Source organism: Rhineura floridana, chromosome 2 (genome assembly GCF_030035675.1).
Source record: "Rhineura floridana isolate rRhiFlo1 chromosome 2, rRhiFlo1.hap2, whole genome shotgun sequence".
NCBI lineage: Eukaryota > Metazoa > Chordata > Lepidosauria > Squamata > Rhineuridae > Rhineura > Rhineura floridana.
The window spans coordinates 38,810,865-38,826,728 of record NC_084481.1 but is presented as its reverse complement, the minus strand read 5'-3'; the positions used below and the strand labels follow the sequence as shown (position 1 = coordinate 38,826,728).

General features: G+C 40.9%; 1 protein-coding gene across 23 annotated transcripts in view; it reads right to left on the bottom strand.

Moving 5' to 3' along the window:
* TTN (titin) overlaps positions 1–15,864 on the bottom strand; it is a 359,167-nt gene that overhangs the window by 176,700 nt on the left and 166,603 nt on the right. For 21 of the 23 annotated variants that reach the window (XM_061608344.1, XM_061608325.1, XM_061608332.1 and 18 more), the window contains 19 exons: positions 15,272–15,553; positions 13,415–13,693; positions 13,034–13,312; positions 12,621–12,908; positions 12,198–12,485; positions 11,264–11,545; positions 9,729–10,007; positions 9,319–9,600; positions 8,905–9,183; positions 8,523–8,810; positions 8,102–8,380; positions 7,701–7,979; positions 7,321–7,599; positions 6,597–6,884; positions 5,690–5,977; positions 4,110–4,397; positions 2,952–3,239; positions 1,602–1,844; positions 162–254 (listed from right to left, as the gene is read on the bottom strand). In XM_061608344.1, coding sequence (XP_061464328.1) covers positions 162–254; positions 1,602–1,844; positions 2,952–3,239; positions 4,110–4,397; positions 5,690–5,977; positions 6,597–6,884; positions 7,321–7,599; positions 7,701–7,979; positions 8,102–8,380; positions 8,523–8,810; positions 8,905–9,183; positions 9,319–9,600; positions 9,729–10,007; positions 11,264–11,545; positions 12,198–12,485; positions 12,621–12,908; positions 13,034–13,312; positions 13,415–13,693; positions 15,272–15,553 — 5,151 coding nt within the window. The remainder of the gene's footprint in view (positions 1–161; positions 255–1,601; positions 1,845–2,951; positions 3,240–4,109; positions 4,398–5,689; positions 5,978–6,596; positions 6,885–7,320; positions 7,600–7,700; positions 7,980–8,101; positions 8,381–8,522; positions 8,811–8,904; positions 9,184–9,318; positions 9,601–9,728; positions 10,008–11,263; positions 11,546–12,197; positions 12,486–12,620; positions 12,909–13,033; positions 13,313–13,414; positions 13,694–15,271; positions 15,554–15,864) is intronic. The other 2 variants (XM_061608347.1, XM_061608348.1) reach the window with 1 other exon arrangement.

The window sequence follows — 15,864 nt, the reverse complement described above, 5'->3', positions numbered from 1 at the left end:
GGGTCGTGAGAAGTAGTTGGGAATCACTTTTTCTGACTCTCTACTGAAGATACATAAAATGAAACTTATTTGTAAATAAGTACTTAAATGATTGTAAGAATTTTAAATGGGACATGCTGAAACGGGAAAATGTTTTGATACTAAGATTCTAAAGCACATACCTTTTTGTACAACAGCTTTTTTCTTTTCTACCTTCTTGGTTGAAATTTCAGGTGGTTTCCGTTCTGGCTCTGGTTTTCTTGGAACCTGGACAACTGTATAAAATACATCACATTGATATTACGCAATATGTACTGTTTGACCCTGGAACACATTACTTTACTATTTTAAGCTAGTTTATAACCCAGTGACATAATCTTATTTATTTTGCTTTCTTCCCTATCTCTGCCCCTGCTCAAGGTATTTAGTAATAGTTTTAAGAATATACATATAATTAGAAAAATATAACCAATTAGACATCTACATAAAATTATCTTACACCTGCTTCATGTTATAATCATCAAGGGCCACATAATCTGTGTTAAATGAATGATGAGTGCAGTGAGTGTTAACAGTGGGGTATTCTTGCTCTAAATGTCATTCAGTACTGGCCAGCATTTGCTTAAATGCTGCAGTATGGTTACATAACCAACAGATGTTTTATCATTATTTTATTTATTAAATTTCTGTCCCATCCTTCCTCCCTGATCTTAAAACATCTTAAAAACCTCTTAAAAATAAAACCTCTTAAAAACATATATTTTTAACTTTTTAAAAAAACATCTTAAAAAGTAATTCCAACAGACGCAGACTGGGATAAGGTCTCTACTTAAAAGGCTTATTGAAAGACGAAGGTCTTTAGCCGGTGCCAAAAAGACAACAGAGACATCACCTGTCTAATATTTAAGGGGAGGTAATTCCAAAGGGTAGGTGCCACAACACTAAAGGTCCACTTCCTATGTTGTGTGGAACAGACCTGCTGATAAGCTGGTATCTGCAGGACGGTCTCACCTTCAGAGCGCAGTAACTGACTGGGTACATAAGGGGTAAGACAATATTTCAGGTATCCTGGTTCCAAGCTATATAGGGCTCTGTACACCAAAACCAGTACCTTGAACTGGTAGCCAGGGCAATTCTTTCAGTAGTGGGGTAACATGTTGGCAATATCTTGCCCCGCTGAGTACCTCTGTCACTGCATTGCATACCAGCTGCTGTTTTATATTATTACATGATCTTCTATCACATTAAGGCAAAAATATAGAATATAGAATTTAGACTGGCTGAAAATCCATCTGAAATCTTTTCAGCAAGTTTATTTCTGCGAAAAAGTAAAACTTGACAGAAAAAAGGACAACAGCTTTTCCAGCCATGTTGAGGTCCCCCATCCCATCAAAAGAACTGTAAAATGAGAGATTGGAAATTAATCATATAGGACGGTGGGGGAGGGGGAGCATTGGCCCGTCAAATATCATGCCTAGCCATTGGCCGTGTTGATTTATGCTGATTGGACCTGGAATCCATCAATATCTGGAGGTCACAGATTCCCCAGCCCTGATATAGGGGGAAAGGCCAAAAGAAAAAGCAAAGTAGTAATGGAAGGTGTTTTTAAAAATGAAATATACCTTCTTCATGATGAACTCGTTTTTCCTCATAAGTTACTTCTCTTTCTCCATATGCCCATTCCTCTTCCCCTTCATCGTAACCTTCTTCTCTTTCATAATATTCATGTTCCTCTCCATGTTCCTCTTCCCATTCTTCATATGCTTCTTCATGAAACTCATAAATTTCTTCCTTTTTCTCATAAACTGCTTCTTCCTTCTTAGCTACTTTGGTTACTTTGACTTCCTGAGGTTTCTTTGCAGGAACTATAATAATAATAATAATAATAATAATAATTCCACATGAACATTCATTCCATGCATGCATTCTTATGCTTTGAAACAGTACAAATGCAAGCATTTTTGATCTCCTAGTTCCAATGCCATGTTACTCTCATAACAGCAGCAACATGGTTGTCCTAAGGTAGATGAAACAGATGTAGTTGAAAGTGGGAAGGTTTGCATGGTCCTGATCCAATGAACAGTGAGTACAGCAGAATACAGCCTTTGCTCCCCTCATGTTCTCACACAGAGAGAAGCCTCCCCTAGCCTCATTCAACTGCCAAGAAGGGAGAGAAATTGGCACCCAGACCCAACTTAGGGAACCGCTTTACCGCCACCTATGCCCTCCGAACAGGCAGATTTTTGAGAATCAATACTTATGAGATACGTCTCTCACAGGAACAATAATCTACAGTATTAGATGGGTGGAGGGAAGGAACAAGCCTGTTTGAGCCCAAGCATTGCCTCTGCTTTCACCTCGTCAGTTACTCAACTGGCACCAAAAGCCCTCTCACATCTTCACAACTGGGGGTGGAGTGGAGTGCTAAGACAGCATCCATGTGTCACTAGTACAGAGGCTAATAGCTATACCTTCACTCTCCTTGCAACTTGTTGACCATGTAGTGGAGAGGTGTGCAGAGCTCTGCGTAATTCACTGCTAATGGATCAAGTTATCTATCTATTTGTCAATGTAGCTTTCTTTTTTTAAAAAAGCAAACAATATGTAAATTGTATATGAAATATAAAATCCAACCTGACTTTTACAATAGCAAAAACTAAAGAGCACTTTAAAAGCTACACTTAACATGAGCATATGTAAAGCACAACCAACATCTATTACTTGTTCGAAGAATCAATCAGACTTCTATGAGCACAATCATTTTTCCTCTGTTCTACTGGAGTTTCAAGACATAGTAAGAAAAAAAGGCAGGGCTTATATTCCCACAGATTGCTTTCTATGCAGTTTTGTTTGTTTGAAAAAGGCCTGTCCATTTTTGACTTCTAGCAGCTAGAAGCAAAGAGTTATATGGAAAAGAAATCTTTTCTGCATGACGGAAGAAGTTTCAGCAAGGCCAACTTAAATTCCAATACCTTTCACATTAAGCTGAGCTGAGCAAAAGTCTTTTCCAGCATCATTGCTTGCTTGGCAGGTATACTGTCCAGTGTCTCCTTTGCCTACTCTCAGAATCCTTAAGTGGGCTGTGTTTGCTACAAATGTGATGGCATAGTTTCCTCCTGTTCGGATCTGTCGGCCATCTTTTGCCCAGGTAATATGTATTGGTTGGGTTCCAGTAACATGGCACTCAAAGTCAGCACTTTCACCAACCGGAAGATCTTTGGACTCAGGTGTGATATCAAACAAGGGAGCTTGTTTGCGTTCTGGGGATTCAAAGGAAGAGGAGCATTTTTATTTTTTCAGACGCATATATAGCCAAATGTTTTAACATCTCTTCAGAGGTTAGGTTTCAGTGGTGTCAGGTGTTCTCAAAAAGTGAAAACAGCCATTCTGCTTTAATTTATTCCTGCCCTTATCAAGGAAAGTAACATTCAACATTGTATTGAGGTGATGGATAAGAACTACTTAGAACGTTCGGTATGACTTTGCAATGGAAATCATACATATAGTAAGATCAGGGACAACAAACAAAAAATAATAAGTGTATGAGAAAATCCTATTTTAAAAAACATTGTAAAATTCCTGCCATTTCTGCACTAGTCAGCCATGGTCCTGATCCAATGAACAGCAAATACAGCCTTTGCTCCTCTCATGTTCTCAAAGAGAGAGAAGCCTCCCCTAGCCTCAGCCAACTGCCAAGAGCAGAGAGAAATGGGCACCCAGACCCAACTTAGGAAACCCCTTCTCCCCTACCTATGCCCCCCAAACAGGGAGATATTTTGAGAATCAATACTTCTAAGTCTTTCACAGGAACAATAATCTAGAGGGGAGGAACAAGCCGGGAGAGGCATGCAAGTGACAGGAAAGAATGAAACTGATAAAAAAGCCTTCTCCATTAGCAATATCGATACTCTGGAGGGAGTAAACATGTAAAATTGGGGCCGGGGCCACAACGAAACAGAGATACTAAACCTTTCCAGAGGAACGCCTACTCGTGTGAAAGGAAAACAGCCAACTGGAAGCTACCATTGAGCAAAGAGTGTGGACTTTGAAAAGCTACTGCGATGGTAAAAGCAGCTTCTTTAGTACAAAGTTAGGCTGCTGTGTGGATAAGCCCCTAGTCGTTTACAAACCTGTGAGTTGGAGCTTGGCACTGGAAGAAGCAGTCCCAAGAGCATTGTGAGCGGAGCAGGTATACTGGCCACAGTGAGCCATGGAGGTTTGCAAGATCTGAAGGGTTGCTATGTTGCTTAAGAAGGTTGCTTGGATGTTATCGTCATCTCTCAACAATACCCCATCCTTATACCAAGACACTTCAAGTGGTTCAGAGCCAACAATGCGGCAATCGAAAGTGACAGGAGAACCAACAGTCTCCTGAACATCTTTCAGTTTTCTCGTAAATGAAGGAGGAAGTTTAACATCTGCAAAAAGAAATTGCAGCATATACTAATTTATCGTACAAGATTCAAAAATGAACTGTTAGTAGTCACACATATATTGAGGATCCCAACAGAAATGAACAGAGTTCTGTTTCCAATCAAGCTGCTTGTGGATATCCTGGGGGCCCTATCAATATGCCTTCAACTAGGGGGATACGTGTGAACATGCCTTCCCTTCTCCTTCTCTATGCAAAGAGACTTAGTCCTAAATCTAGCCCAGTATTCTGAGACTAGGCTGGCCAACTCTTTTTTTTTGGGGGGGGGAGCAGGGATTTTGTACCTTTGGAAATGGTGTACTAGGAGGATGTTCAACAGGTGAAGCTTTCCCTGTCTTTGCATTGGCATGCTGGGAAAAGCACCATCTATTGAATTTATGCCTTTCATACAATGCCAAAGACACAGAGGCCCTGCCAGAAATAACACTGCTTTTATCAATATCCACTCCGATCCCTTTAAAGTACTTAATATTTAAAGGCTGATTTCTCTCTGCAATATGATTACAGATATGGCTTGAAGTTTTTCCCTAAACCTATATACATTATATATTAAAGTTACATATGTTTATAACACTCCTACCCAATAAAATAGTGGCTGCATGGGTTGTACCCAATGGTGTCCCTCTGCTGGTAGAAGGCATCTTGATCCAGCAGAGGATTTCATCAGCAGAATGGGAAGGCAGTTTGCATTTTCCCCTCCCATGTACAGCCCCAGGTACCCACCAAATATGCTCAAGGGGGTTTGGGGATCCTATGAAAGGGTGTAACAGGTGGTACAAGAGGCTGCAGGGAGAAGTGGAAATTGCTTGGAATCATCGCCTTCCCTGCTCCACAGATGGAATCTACCACTGGACCCAAGATACAACACAAATAAACACCAAGTTCCTTTTTTACTCTAGACTGCAGATTTCTCAGCTTCATTATACCTGTGTAGAAAAAAAGCTACCTGTCATCATTTTCAAGTAAAAATATAATAGTCCACTCCAATGTCACATCTTAAAAAGACAGTCTATGTTCAGCCTCTTTAAGGCCTTATATATTTAACAGGTTGCTAATTTTAAACAATCTTGTAAGCAATAAACACCAATCCCAATATGGTATTAACTTGCCCATGACAATAACTTCATGTCAACATCTCAAGAAGATTTTTATCAGTTGCTGTTGCAGATCCAGGATGCCATCCACCTGTGCCCATTTTGAGCTAGAGGATTCATCATGTGTTCATTTTATGGAACGGGGCAGAAGGAGGAACCAAGACAGCACTTTTCATCAAATTACCTTTGAAACCCAGCTGAGCAGAACAAGAATCCTTCCCAGCACTGTTGCTTGCATAACAAGTGTAAAGTCCAGCATCACCTTTGCCTACTTTAAGAACAATCAGTGTGGCAGTGTTTTCTACCAGTGTGATCTTGTAATTGCCACCGGGGCGGACCTCTCGGTTATCTTTTGCCCAGCTGACTTTCATTGGCGCTGACCCTGTGACATGACACTTGAAAGAACCACTATCCCCAAGAGCAACGTCAAGAGGCAAAGGCTTCACATCAAAGATTGGTGGTTTCAGGTGTTCTAAAAAAGTGAAAAAAGGACAACATGACTCATTTTATTGCCTTCCCTTCAATGTCACTAGTACAGTCTGTTGTTCCACATTGGTGATTTGTTCACCTTCTTTAAAATTGAACCAATGCATCACAAGTTGATATCTAGGGCTCATCCACACTGCAATTTAGTGGGTGGGCTCTCTTATGCCCCATCGCCCACTCCCTCTCTCTCTGCCACCCACTAAGGTTGCTGCAGCTGCTCCCTACTTTGCCTTTCACTCACTCCTCTCTCTAATCAATTTTCATACAGTTTTGTGTCAATTGCACCCCAACACTCTCCTGGAAGCTGGGAGAGGCGTGCAACTGACAGGAAAGAATGAAACTGACAAAAAAGCCCTCCCCTTCTCCATTAGCAATATCGATACTCTGGAGGGAGTAAACATGTAAAATTGGGGCCGGGGCCACAACAAAACAGAGACACTAAACCTTTCCAGAGGAACGCCTACTCGTGTGAAAGGAAAACAGCCAACTGGAAGCTACCACTGAGCAAAGAGTGTGGACTTTGAAAAGCTACTGCGATGGTAAAAGCAGCTTCTTTAGTATGAAGTGAGGCTCCTGTGTGGATAAGCCCCTAGTCGTTTACAAACCTGTGAGTTGGAGCTTGGCACTGGAAGAAGCAGTCCCAAGAGCATTGTGAGCGGAGCAGGTATACTGGCCACAGTGAGCCATGGAGGTTTGCAAGATCTGAAGGGTTGCTATGTTGCTTAAGAAGGTTGCTTGGATGTTATCGTCATCTCTCAACAATACCCCATCCTTATACCAAGACACTTCAAGTGGTTCAGAGCCAACAATGCAGCAATCGAAAGTGACAGGAGAACCAACAGTCTCCTGAACATTTTTCAGTTTTCTCGTAAATGAAGGAGGAAGTTTAACATCTGCAAAAAGAAATTGCAGCATATACTAATTTATCGTACAAGATTCAAAAATGAACTGTTAGTAGTTACACATATATTGAGGATCCCAACAGAAATGAACAGAGCTCTGTTTTCTCCTCGCCCCAATCCTCTGATATATGTGCAAATGGGAGGTCTGGGTGTGCTTCCCATATTCCCCTCCAGCCCTCCCGTTCTGACTGATGCTTGCACAGAGAAGGAAGGCTGCATGGGGACTGGGATATCTATGATTGCATGAGAGGAAGTCACAGATATCCCAGTCTCCCTAGCAGTCAATCAAGCTGCTTGTGGATATCCTGGGGCCCTATCACTATGCCTGCGATTCAAGTAGGTCACTCACTTTAGCATATTACACACAAATACTTAAATCTGTTGTTGTAAAGTGACAAGGCTCAGTTATTTTAAAATGATTCATCACCTTTGATGGCAATCACTGCTGTTGAAGTAGCAAACCCAGCACTGTTTTCTGCTTTACAGACATATTCACAAATGTCAGCCTTCTCCACCTTGCTGAAAGCAAGTGAAGCCACGTTGCTCTTGAAGTGCATCTTACAAGCCTGGGTAGATCTTAGCTTGGTATCTCCTTTGTACCAGGATACTTTGATTTCTGGTGTTCCAGCTACTTGGCATTGTAAAGATGCTGGCTTTCCTAGGGTCACCTCCACACGCTCCAAGTGCTTAACAAAATAAGGTGGTTCTGAAGAAGAAATTATCACAGAATACTCAATCAATCTATGCATAGAGTTTGATGGCAATTAATCCAAGAATAGCCAAACCAACTTAAGACAGTTAGCACACCTAAGATTGATACCAGAGCACAGCATACATCCTCCCCAGCATCATTTGCAACTTCACATGTGTATTCTCCCCCATCTTCTCTGGAACTTTTAAGAATTTCCAGGATGCCTGATTTTTCTGTGGTGGTTATATTGCATTTTGGCGACTGTGAGATATTTACGCCATTCTTCTTCCACGTCACTGTAAGTGGAGGGGTTCCACTGAATGTGCTTTCTAGAATAATGGATTTGCCGTGCTCTATGCTGAAATCGCTTAGCTTCTTCACAAATACAGCAGGCTCTAAGATAAAGTCATATGAAAGAAAAGGTCAAACCAAGAACTATAACAATGTGTGACTGCACATATGTGTGTGTACATGCATACATGCCATAATAAGGATACGGCATAGCATTTGGACAAACCTTTCACAAAAAGATGTGTGGTACAAGAAGCACTGCCAGCATCGTTTGTGGCAAGGCAGGTGTAATCCCCAGTCTGAAGTGGTCCTACTTCAAACAATTCCAGCTCTGCTGTTGAGTCTGTCAAGATGATGTTGCACGTTCTCCCCGGCATGAGTTCTCTACTTTCCTTAAACCAGCTCACTTTGAATGGAGGAGTTCCTCTAATCAGACTCCTGAAGGTTACACTCATTCCAGGTAAAACCTCCAGTGGATCAGGTGTCTTTGCAAAAGAGGGTGGTTCTAGATTTACACACATACCAAGTTTTAAAGGTTAGTGAATGTGCTAGGCAGTTGACAATTGCAGAAAATAGGTTGTCAAGAAAGCAAGATAAACACATTGTAGAAACATTTGTACAGGGTGCCTTGTCTACCCTTTACTGACCTTGCGCTGTCAAAAATGTGCTGCATTCATCAGAGCCAGCTACATTCGCAGCAGCACAGGTATAGGGACCTGTATCAGATGAGTCCAGAGCATTCACCTTCAAAGTACAGACATTATCTGAAAAGGCGGTTTCATATTTATCCCCACTGAAAATCTCATTTCCTCCATAAAACCAAGTGACTGAAATAGGTGGGGATCCAGCAATCTTGCACTCCAAAACAACTGAAGAGCCGAGCACACCAAAAGTTTCTTTTAATCTTCTGACAAAAGAAGGAGGAACGATGTGCTCTGTGTAGGGAAAGGGAACAAAGAGCCAAGTTTTAAGAGGCGAAATGATCAAAGGAGGGGAAACGGCCATTGAGAAGAAAGATTCCAAGCTAACCTGAAACGTTGACTGAGCAAGTGCAGCTGCTTTTCCCCACTTCATTGTGCACTTCAAAAGTGTACAATCCCCTGTCCTCCATGGCTGCGGAGAGAACCTTAAGCGTCGCTACTTTGTTGGAAAAGCTAATTTGATGTTTGCGGCTGTTGGTGAGTTCTCTTCCGTCCTTAAACCACTTGGTAATTAGCTCTGGAGTTCCACCCACTGTGCACTCCAATGTGAAAGCATTGCCAGCCGTAACTGTCATGGGCTCGGGCTTCTCTAAAATCACAGCCGGTTCTGAAATGAAGGAGGCAACCCAGAAAACTTGAGTTTTGCAAAACCAAGACTTAAGAAGCAAATTGTTCTATCGCTGTGATTGCAAAGGCAGCCAAGGTCTAAATCTTCAGAAGGGGGCAGAAAGCCTGTACCAACCTAGAACTTGTAAGTATCCTGCACATTCTCTCATTCCAGCATCGTTTTTAATCTGGCAGATGTACTTCCCGCTGTTGTTGGCTTCGGCACTTGCAATCTGAAGCGTTGCAATATTATCCAAAAAGGAAATCTGGAGGTTTTCGCTTTCCCGTATTATTTCACCCTTGTCCTTAAGCCAAACGACAGAAATAGGCTGGGAGCCTTCTACTACGGCCCGCAGTGCCATGGGTTCCCCAGCATAAGTGGAGGTGTCACTCAGCTTCTTAACAAACCGAGGTGGTTCTGGCAGAGAAGAGAATTACTTATGGTAAAAACAAGAATGTAAATACAAGCATCTTGCAAGGAAGCCAGAAAGATATATTAAGAAGAGGAAGCCACAGAATTTGTACAGCATTTGTACACATACTGACCTTTGAACTTTACAGGGCAAGTGCAAGTGTCGCTTCCCACCTCATTTGAAGCTTTGCACTGATATTCCCCAATGTCTGTTGCTTCAAGGTTAAGAATATGGACACTGGCAATGAAGTTCTTAGTTGTGACTTTGAACTTCTTACTGGTTCTGACTTGCTTTCTGTCTTTGAACCAGACAACTTCGAAGGGTGGAGTGCCTGCAATTTCACACTGAAGGGTGACATCAGAGCCCTTAAGTGTGTCTACTGGGGTAGGTTTCTTGCTAAAGACAGGAGGTTCTATAAGAGAAAGAATATGAGAAGATGTAGCTGTATTCCTGGGACAGGTTTCTTACTAACAGGGACAAGGCATTCAGAAACAGAAGATAGGCTTGTAAATCCCTGTTTAGGTGCCTCAGAAGATTCTCTAGTTCTCCAAAGTGCTGGGTGCATAGCAGTTCATTCTGAGGTCAGTTCTATTTCTAAAATTGTAAAGTCCTGCTTGAAAACTTTGGCATCTCTTCTTACAAATTACTTTTGCATGTGGCACAGAATTTTCCAAATAAATGCAGTCAATAAGTATGGGTGTATGCCTACGCATAACCTTTAATATGCGTCATGACTTTTGCCCACAGTCAGATCTATTATTCTTGATCCAATACGCTCAACTACATACTCTAAGTCTTCCAGGTCCAGAGTTTTTTTTCTTACCTATCTTATAAGTGCTGTATTTTTTTTTTTGAAATCCTGCAACTCCGTCCCCCTGTTATTAACTAACTATCGGGCATAGCTAGGAGTCAATGGACAAACATCTAAGAGGTGTTGTAGCTGGCACACATAAGAGAAAGCTGGTCCTCCTACTCCTGTAACCTCATATCTTGCATTATCACCCACATCTTTGATCCATTCACCTGTTCCCTCGTGTTGTTAGCTTCCTAAGTATAGTTAGATGCTGAAAACATATATCTTAACAGTGTGTCTTTAATCCTCAGACTGCCCAGAAACTGAATTACAGGGAATAGATTGGACCTAGTTACTGTCCTGTACTACCACACCATTCTGTAGCTCCTGAGACAGACAAGTGACAGGTAAAGACTAGAAGGACCTTTAAGTCGGCTGCTTCTGCTCTTAAATGTTCATGGGTGTTTTACTATTTCTTTGCATAGTGTGCCTGCCCTATTCCTCAGCACTTCCACCATTTTCACTACCGCGTTAGGTGAGAAATCTTTGGATTACAGAATCTCAGTCCTTCACTAGTACTTTGGACTATTCATTTCCAACACCATAGTTTAATCATCTAACTGTTTAAGAGCAAAGAAGGGGAAGAGCCATAATTCAGTGGTAGAGCATGTTCTTTGCATGCAGAAGGTTCCAGGTTCAGTCCCCAGCATCTCCTGGTAGGGCTGAGAGAACACCCTGCCTGAAATCCCAGAGAGCCACTGCCACTCAGTGTAAACTATATTGAAAGAATGTGTTTGACTCAGTATAAGGCAGCTGCCTGTGCTCCTAAAAGGTGGGTTGGAGGGAGGAAGTCTCAGGAGAAATTGGCTTCTAACCTTTCACACTGACTATAGAACTGCAGCTTGCAGTGCCAGCAGAATTCAGGGCTTCACAAATGTAATCTCCACTGTCTTCGAGGTTAGCATCAACGATGATCAGCATTGCTGTGGCATCAGTGAATGCCATGTGATGTTTGTCACTAGGATGGATTTCTTGGTCATTCTTGTACCACACAACTTTGATTTCTGGGGAACCACTGATCTTACATTCAAGATGACATGAATCGCCCTGTTTCACCATTCTTGATGATTCCAGTTTCTTTACAAATTTAGGAGGTTCTGAGAAGCCAGAAGGAAAGTAACATTCAACATTGTATTGAGGTGATTGATAAGAACTACTTAGAACATTCTATATGACTTTTGCAATGGGAATCATACATATAGTAAGATCAGGGACAACAAACAAAAAATAATAAGTGTATGAGAAAATCCTATTTTTTTTTTAAAAAAAAGAACCCTGTAAAAATCCTGACATGTTCTCACACATAATTCTGCATAATTCACTGCTAACGGATCAAGAAATCTATCTTTTTGTCTATGTAGCTATTTTTTTAAAAAAGCAAACAATATGTAAATTATATACAAAATATAAAATCCAACCTGACTTTTACAATAGCAAAAACCAAAGAACACTTTAAAAGCTACATTTAACATGAGTGCATGTAAAGCACAACCAACATCTATTACTTGTCAGAAGAATCAGACCTCTATGAGCGTAATCATTTTTCCTCTGTTCTTCTGGAGTTTCAAGACACAGTAAGAAGAAAAATGCAGGTCTTATATACAAACAGATAGCTTTCTATGCAAATGTTTTGTTTGTCCATTTTTGACACCTAGCAGCTAGAAACAAAGGATTATATGGAAAAGAAACCGTAAGAAAGCTTCTTTTCTGTATGATAGAAGAAAACCAGGCCAACTTAAATTCCAATACCTTTCACGTTAAGCTGAGCTGAGCAAAAGTCTTTTCCAACATCATTGCTTGCTTGGCAGGTATACTGTCCAGTGTCTCCTTTGCCTACTCTCAGAATCCTTAAGTGGGCTGTGTTTGCTACAAATGTGATGGCATAGTTTCCTCCTGTACGGATCTTTAGGCCATCTTTTGCCCAGGTAATATGTATTGGTTGGGTTCCAGTAACATGGCACTTAAAGTCAGCACTTTCACCAACCGGAAGATCTTTGGACTCAGGTGTGATATCAAACAAAGGAGCTTGTTTGCGTTCTGGGGATTCAAAGGAAGAGGAGCATTTTTATTTCTGTCAGACGTATATATAGGCAAATATTGAAGCATCTCTTCAGAGGTAAGGAAGAGAAGCTGAATGTAATGGATGAAAACAAGAGTCAGTATGAAACAAACCTGTGACTGTTAGCCTAGCACTAGAAGTAGCAGTTCCAACAGGATTTGTTGCTGTGCAAGAATACTGCCCAGTATGACTCATCTCAGTCTGCAACAGCTGAAGAGTTGCCACATTATCTATGTAAGATGTTTGTACATTAAAGTCATCTCTTAAAGGCACACTATCCTTATACCATGTAACACTAATAGGCTCTGATCCATTTAGGCGGCAAACAAATTTGATTGGAAAGCCAACAGTTTGCTCTGTGTCTTTCAATTTCCTTGCAAAAGAAGGTGGACGTTTTCGCTCTGTAAGAAAATAGGTATGCAATAAATCTATGGTTCATGTACCATCTGGACAGATGAAAACATTTTTTTAAGAGTGAAAGATCTGTAAATATGAGTCTTTTAACCAACCAAAATAAAAGAATCACCTTGAACTGCCAAGACAGCCTTTGAAGAGGCAGTTCCAATACTGTTTTCCGCTTTGCAAGTGTATTCTCCACTGTCACTGACGTCCACTTTGTTAAATATAAATGTGGCAACATTATCTTTGAAGAACATCTTATACTCAGGTGTAGATCTTAATTTTGTATCTCCTTTGTACCAAGATATTGTGATTTCTGGAGTCCCAGTAACTTGGCATTGCAAAGTGGTATAGTCTCCAACTGATACCTCAAGAGGTTCCAAATGTGTGACAAAAGAAGGGGGTTCTGAGGGCACAAAGAGTCAGCATCAGCATTAGAATATTTGCACCTGAGATTATGAAATGGAGTGGCAATCAGAATTTTTTTTAAAAATCACTAAAGACAGACCTAAAGAGGATACCACTGCATCACAAATATCTTCTCCAGCCTCATTTTCCACCATACATGTGTATTCTCCGTGGTCATCCTTTGTACTGTTAAGAATTTCCAGAATGCACGACTTCTCTGTTGTGGTAATGTTGCACTTTTTGGATTGACTTAAAGTTACACCATTCTTCTTCCATGTCACTGAAATCGGAAGGCTACCAGTGTACGTGCTCTCTAGAATTATGGACTTGCCTGGCTCCACACAATGGTCGCTGATCTTCTTCACAAAAACTGCTGGTTCTAATGAGTAATAAGAAGTCAAGTATTGGCATCAACGTTGCACAAATGTCTAAACATTCCAGAGTGAGAAATTGCAATCTGTACCAACCTTTTATATTGATGTGATGGATAAGAACTACTTAAAACATTCTATATGACTTTTGCAATGGAAATCATACATATAGTAAGATCAGGGACAACCAACAAAAACATAATAAGTGTATGAGAAAATCCTATTATTATTTTTTAAAAACACAACTTTAAAAATCCTGACATTTCTGCACTAGTCAGCCATGGTCCTGATCTAATGAACAGCAAACAATGAAACAATGGTCCTCCAACATCAACATCCAGCATCAACTTCACAAAGAGGTTTAAAGATGTTCTCAAAGCTAATCTAAAAATATGTAACATGAGCATTGAGAACTGAGAAGCCTTGGCCCATGAGCATCCCAATTGGAGGTCATCCATTATCAAAGGCGCTATGGACTTTGAAGAAACATGAGTACAGGGCAAAAGGGACAAATGAGCTAAGTGGAAGGCATGTCAAGCAAATCCTCATCGTGACCATCTTCCATCTGGAAACCTATGTCCTCTCTGTGGGAGGCTGTGTGGATCCAGAATTGGCCTCCACAGTCACTTACGGACCCACTGTTAAAGACCTTACCCTGGAAGACAATCTTACTCGGCCACGAGTAATCGCCAATGACAGCAGAATGCACCCTTTGCTCCCCTCATGTTCTCACACAGAGAGAAGCCTCCCCTAGCCTCAGACAACTGCCAAGAGCAGAGAGAAATAGCACCCAGACCCAACTTAGGAAACCCCTTCTCCCCACCTATGCCCCCCAAACAGGCAGATATTTTGAGAACCAATACTTCCAAGTCTCTCACAGGAAGAATTATCTACAGTATTAGATGGGTGGAGGGGAGGAACAAGCCTGTCTGAGCCCAAGCATTGCCTCTGCTTGCACCTCATCAGTTACCCAACTGGCACTGAAAGCCCTCTCACATCTTCACAACTGGGGGTGGAGTGGAGTGCTAAGACAGCATCCATGTGTCACTAGTACAGAGGCTAATAGCCATGTCTTCACTCCCCTTGCAACTTGTTGACCATGTAGTGGAGAGGTGTGCAGAGCTCTGCGTAATTCACTGCTAACGGATCAAGGAATCTATCTTTTTGTCAATGTAGCTTTTTTTTTTAAAAAAAGCAAACAATATGTAAATTATATACAAAATAATATCCAACCTGACTTTTGCAATAGCAAAAACTAAAGAGCACTTTAAAAGCTACAATTAACATGAGCGTATGTAAAGCACAACCATCTATTACTTGTTGGAAGAATCAATCAGACATCTATGAGCGTAATCATTTTTCCTCTGTTCTACTGGAGTTTCAAGACATAGTGAGAAAAAAAGGCAGGTCTTATATTCCCACAGATTGCTTTCCATGAATTTTTTTTTTTTTAGTTTAAAAGAGGTCTTTCCATTTTTGACACCTTGCAGCTAGAAACAAAGGATTATATGGAAAAGAAAACATAAGAAACCTTCTTTTCTGAATGACGGAAGACCTTTCGACAAGGCCAACTTAAATTCCAATACCTTTCACATTAAGCTGAGCTGAGCAAAAGTCTTTTCCAGCATCATTGCTTGCTTGGCAGGTATACTGTCCAGTGTCTCCTTTGCCTACTCTCAGAATCCTTAAGTGGGCTGTGTTTGCTACAAATGTGATGGCATACTTTCCTCCTGTACGGATCTCTCGGCCATCTTTTGCCCAGGTAATACATATTGGTTGGGTTCCAGTAACATGGCAATCAAAGTCAGCACTTTCACCAACCGGAAGATCTTTGGACTCAGGTGTGATATCAAACAAGGGAGCTTGTTCTGGGGATTCAAAGGAAGAGGAGCATTTTTATTTCTTTCAGACGCATGCATAGCCAAATATTGTAACATCTCTTCAGAGGTTAAGTTTCAGTGGTGTCAGGTGTTCTAAAAAAGTGAAGAAAGCCATTCTGCTATAATTCACCTCCCCCTCATCAAGGAAAGTAACATTCAACATTATACTGATGTGATGGATAAGAACTACTTAGAACATTCTATATGACTTTTGCAATGGAAATCATACATATAGTAAGATCAGGGACAACCAACAAAAACATAATAAGTGTATGAGAAAATCCTATTATTATTTTTTA